Here is a 5,291-nt window from a genome sequence, read left to right on the forward strand (position 1 = left end):
GGTCTCTCCTGCCCGGGCTGGCTTTGAACCGCAATCCTCAGATCTCAGCCTCCTGAGTAGCTAGGATTACAGGCGTGAGCCACCAGCGCCCGGCTTCAGGCTTGTATTCTTTTCTACCTCCTGCTCCAGGCGATTCTCTGTACCTTCTCTGTGAGGTATTTGTACCTTGTCCACACGGTCAGGGTCAGGGCTGTATCTAGGAACCTGATCTCTGTTGGCTGAGCCCTGGTCTTCCTGGGGTAATGTCAGCCTGGGCATGCAGATGCAGTCGTTTGCATGGTTGCTCTTTTCTAAAGTCAGCTGGGGTGGTGAGGTCCCAGGCTCTAATTTGGTACTAAGGCTATATCACAGCCCCTTACTGACTCCTTCTCCCCCTGGTTACAGTTTTGGGAGGTCATCAGTGATGAGCATGGCATAGATCCCAGCGGCAACTACGTGGGTGACTCAGACCTGCAGCTGGAACGCATCAGTGTCTACTACAACGAGGCCTCCTGTGAGTGCTTGCCCCAGTCCCTTCCCACGCTGGGGAGGAGGCTCCTGAGGGGGTGGAGCCCTAGCATCTCTGACCTCTGGTTAACCAGAAGACCAGCAGCCATGACTGGGATCCGCACTCCAGACTCACTGAAGATGGCCACCCTAGTGTGAGATAACTGCACTTGGTGGCCATGCAAGTCTTATGGGGCGATGAGTGGCTGTTCTCCGGGGCTGTGGGCAGATACACAGCTGGGTTCCCTTGGATGGCTCAATTAGAGGCTATTGGGAAACTGGTACAGAATGATTTCTTTATAACAAATTGGTGCTGTATTATCCTGCCCATGTAGCCAAGTGACTGGAACTCACCTAAGCCTATGAGTTGAGTCTAGGTTGGGGTGTAAGGTGATAGGAGGTACTGACTCTGACCTACATCTCTGGGTCCTCTCTTTCAGCTCATAAATATGTGCCTCGGGCTATCCTGGTGGACCTGGAGCCTGGAACTATGGATAGCGTACGGTCAGGGGCCTTTGGACATCTTTTCAGGCCTGACAACTTCATCTTTGGTGAGTTTCCCTTGCTCTAGACTCCAGTGGTAGAGAAACTTGGGCAGGGCAGGCCACATCAGTAGATCGGGACAAGTGTCAGCAAAGGGGAGAAGCCAGCTCCTCACTGGGACCTTGTAGGGTAAAATAGAACTTTCTGTTTTGTAGTTGGGGATTGGAGCCCCAGAGAAAAGATTTTGTGTAGGAAACACACCACTCATTTTAAGCATAACAGGTACAGAACAATAAGTTTGTGGAATCATTACAGAGATATTGGGGCAGAAGTAGGGGCCAGCAGAGGACATAAGCCTGTGGCAAAAAAAAGTTAGAACAGCCGGGTACTGGCGGCTCATGCCTGTACTTCTAGCGACTCAGGAGACTGAGATCTGAGGATTGTGATTCAAAGCCAGCACAGGCAGGAAAGTCTATGAGACTCTTATCTCCAGTTAACCACCAGAAAACTGGAAGTAGTGCTATGACCCAAGTGGTAGAGCACTTGCCTTGAGCTGAAGAGCTGAGGGACAGTGCCCAGGCCCAGAGTTCAAGCCCGACGACCAACAATAACAACAAAAAGTTAGCACATCCTTGTGCCCGTGTCTTGGTGGCAGCCACTGCTGCTTACACAGATACAGGAAGATACCTTACCTCGCCTCTGCCTCAGGGACTCCACACACCTAGCTCTCGTGGATGCTGTTTCAACTGGTCCCCAGCTACACAGAACTCTGGGGTTGCAGTTTATACTTCCAGCATGCCCAAGGAAGAAAAGTGTTCTGGAGGGGAAGGGCTAACCAGAATGCTCTTGGGAGGCAGTATGGCTATGGCTGACTCCAGGTTTTCAGTTCCTGTTCCAAAGTCCTTAACATGCAGCTAGGACCTCAGCAGGCTGCAAGAGCTCAGGGCCAGCAGGGACATAGGAAGTTGTTCATCAGCTGTACACTTTACAGAGGGACCAGCTTCTATAGCTGTCCCCTGAAGTGCTCAGGGAGGCCCTCGTCTTGACTATAGACCATCAGAAACCTTCCTGTCACTTCGTCCTCCTCCTCTCCCCAACAGGTCAGAGTGGGGCTGGCAACAACTGGGCCAAGGGTCACTACACAGAGGGTGCGGAGCTGGTGGACTCAGTCCTAGACGTTGTGCGGAAGGAGTGTGAGAATTGCGACTGCCTGCAAGGCTTCCAGCTGACCCACTCCCTAGGTGGGGGCACAGGCTCGGGCATGGGCACCCTGCTTATCAGCAAGGTGCGGGAGGAGTATCCTGACCGCATCATGAACACCTTCAGTGTGGTGCCCTCACCCAAAGTCTCAGACACCGTGGTGGAGCCCTACAACGCCACACTGTCCATCCACCAGCTGGTGGAGAACACGGATGAGACCTACTGCATTGACAATGAGGCCCTGTACGACATCTGCTTCCGCACCCTGAAGCTGGCCACACCCACGTATGGGGACCTCAACCACCTGGTGTCGGCCACCATGAGTGGGGTCACCACCTCCCTCCGCTTTCCTGGCCAGCTCAATGCAGACCTGCGCAAGCTGGCTGTGAACATGGTGCCCTTCCCCCGCCTGCACTTCTTCATGCCCGGCTTTGCCCCACTCACAGCCCGGGGCAGCCAGCAGTACCGGGCCCTGACCGTGCCCGAGCTCACCCAGCAGATGTTTGATGCCAAGAACATGATGGCTGCCTGTGACCCCCGGCACGGCCGCTACCTGACAGTGGCCACTGTCTTCCGTGGGCGCATGTCTATGAAAGAAGTAGATGAGCAGATGCTGGCTATCCAGAGCAAGAACAGCAGCTACTTTGTGGAGTGGATCCCTAACAATGTCAAGGTAGCTGTGTGTGACATCCCTCCTCGCGGCCTCAAGATGTCCTCCACCTTCATCGGCAACAGCACGGCCATCCAGGAGCTGTTCAAGCGCATCTCCGAGCAGTTCACCGCCATGTTCCGGCGCAAGGCCTTCCTGCACTGGTACACTGGTGAGGGCATGGATGAGATGGAGTTCACGGAGGCCGAGAGCAACATGAACGACCTGGTGTCTGAGTACCAGCAGTACCAGGACGCCACAGCCGAGGAGGAGGGCGAGATGTATGAAGATGATGATGAGGAGTCTGAGGCCCAGGGCCCCAAGTGAACCACCTGCGGGTGGAGTCACATGTCAGCCAGGGCCAAGACAAGCAGGTCTGTCCCTCAGAGCCACTTAGCTGCTGACACTGCCCCCCAGCTTTGCTTCTACCAGCTTGCTATGGTGTCACAGGGCCTCCCGAGTTACGTCCTTCAGTATTTATGGCCATCCCCACCCAGTTTGAGTCCATTGGCTCTGTCCTCCCCACATACCCACCTCCTTTTTTGTGATGCCCCTTGTCTCTTGGTTTTATTGTGGCTCCGAGCCTGATGTTTTATAGTTTGTTTTGTTTTTACTGATGTATGTTTATATTTTGGGGGGGATACTTAATAAATCTATTGCTGTCAGATACCCCTTTCTGGTGCTGGAGATTTTCTTTTATTTGGGAAAAGAGGGTTACCAAGCAGGTTCTGGAGTATGAGTACGGCAGGCAGGGTGATGGATAGGGGAAGCCCTCATTCTAGAACTGGTGGCTTAGGCAGATCTGTGTTGGATACCTGAAAGGCCTAGGGAGGAAGGGAGGGAGTTATAGAAAGGAACAGCCAAGCTGGGCGCTGGTGACTCACACCTGTAATCCTAGCTACCCAGGAGGCTGAGATCTGAGGATTGAGGTTCAAAGCCAGCCAGAGCAGGAAAGTCTGAGACTCTTGTCTCCAATAAACCACTAGAAAAACCGGAAGTGGCACTGTGGCTCAAGCGGTAGAGCTAATATATATTGGTTCTGTACCACCCCCTTGTGGTTTTTTTTTCTGCATCTGCAAGATACCCAGTGTCTGGTTGCACAGATACCTAGAGGAAAAAGCAGAATAAATGCCTGCTTTCATTTTCTCACCATGACAAAAGTTGAAATTCTAAGAAGTCCATCACTTACCTACAGTGAGTGATCACAGCTGAACAAGGTCCCAAACTTCTCCACTCAGCCTTTGTATACCAAGACAATGTCAAGTCTTTTTTTTTTTTGTCAGTCGTAGGGCTTGAACTCAGGCCCCAGGTACTGTCTCTGAGGTCTTATGCTCAGGGCTAGTGTTTTAGCACACTAAGCCGCAGTGCCACTTCTGGCACTTGGAGCCAAGGTCTTACAGGGACTTTGCTGCCTGGGCTGGCTTTGACTGTGATCCTCAGATCTCAGCTTCCTGAGTACCTAGGAATACAGGCGTGAGCCACCAGTCCTGGCCAACATTGTCAAATCTTAATTTCCTACTCTCTGTCTAGCAGCACCCTGTGAGGAGTCCTTCACTGTAGACAGTATTTTCTTATGCCATCTCTCAATGTAGGTTTATGTGACAATAAATCCAGGGCGCTTGTCTCAGACTAGGGAGCTGAACCTCTCAGAAGGGCCACATGCCTGATTCTGGCCCTTTAAAACAGGCTGTGCTCTGATATGCCTCAAGGATGGGAACACAGATGGGCAAAGCTGTGTCAACTCAGTTGCTGAGACTTCATCACCAGAAGCAACAATGTATTCTAGATGTATTAGCTAGATGAGTTTTGACTTCTCACGGTGCTGCCTAGACAAAGGCTAGGTATGGGAGTGCACTCCTGGAATGTGTATTCAACATGGCTGACTAGAGCACAGCTGGGACGGTCGCTGACCGTGGAGATTGCTCCGCATGGCCACCTAGTCTTCCTGTCACACGGTCTCAGGGTGGCTCAATGCCTTACACGGGCACCATGCCGTCTCAAGGCCAGGTCAGGAATGGCCCAGTTACACTGTGCTGCCTGCAATCAATCAGACACAAGTGACGGATCTGTGCAAAGGTATGCACTCCAGGACATGTCCTCCTTTGGCCTGCAAAAATATAGCTGGGCACATCTCAAACTCCATATGTTAAATTAGGGCTTCTGGCTTCCTTTCCCAGTTCTCCCCTTCGCCTGTTTTCCCCTTCCCCTCCTCTTCCCTTCCTCTTCCCTTCCTTTTCCTTCCCCTCCCTTTCCTCTCCTCTCTTTGTCCCTTTCACTTCCTCCCCCCTCCCCTTCCTTTCATCTTTTTTGTCTTGCTTTCTTTCTCTTTTTCTGTCTTGCTTTCTCTTTTCTTTGTCTTGCTTTCTCTCTTTTTCTGTCTGTCTGCCCTTCCTCCCTCCCTTCCTTCCTCCCCCCTCCCCCACAGCCTTTCTTCCTTCTTTTCTGTGCTGGTACTGAGGCTTGAACTCAGGGC

General features: G+C 52.2%; 1 protein-coding gene across 1 annotated transcript in view; it reads left to right on the top strand.

Moving 5' to 3' along the window:
* The window catches only part of Tubb3 (tubulin, beta 3 class III), a 14,150-nt gene extending 10,684 nt beyond the window's left edge, over positions 1–3,466 (top strand). The window contains exons 4-6 of the mRNA XM_013035661.1: positions 340–493; positions 927–1,037; positions 2,070–3,466. Of these exons, the coding sequence (XP_012891115.1) occupies positions 340–493; positions 927–1,037; positions 2,070–3,145 (1,341 nt within the window). The 3' untranslated portion in view covers positions 3,146–3,466. The remainder of the gene's footprint in view (positions 1–339; positions 494–926; positions 1,038–2,069) is intronic.
* The last annotated feature ends 1,825 nt before the right edge of the window (positions 3,467–5,291 follow it).

The sequence above is a fragment of the Dipodomys ordii genome, unplaced genomic scaffold (assembly GCF_000151885.1).
Source record: "Dipodomys ordii isolate 6190 unplaced genomic scaffold, Dord_2.0 Scaffold217, whole genome shotgun sequence".
In the NCBI taxonomy this organism is placed as follows: Eukaryota; Metazoa; Chordata; class Mammalia; order Rodentia; family Heteromyidae; genus Dipodomys; species Dipodomys ordii.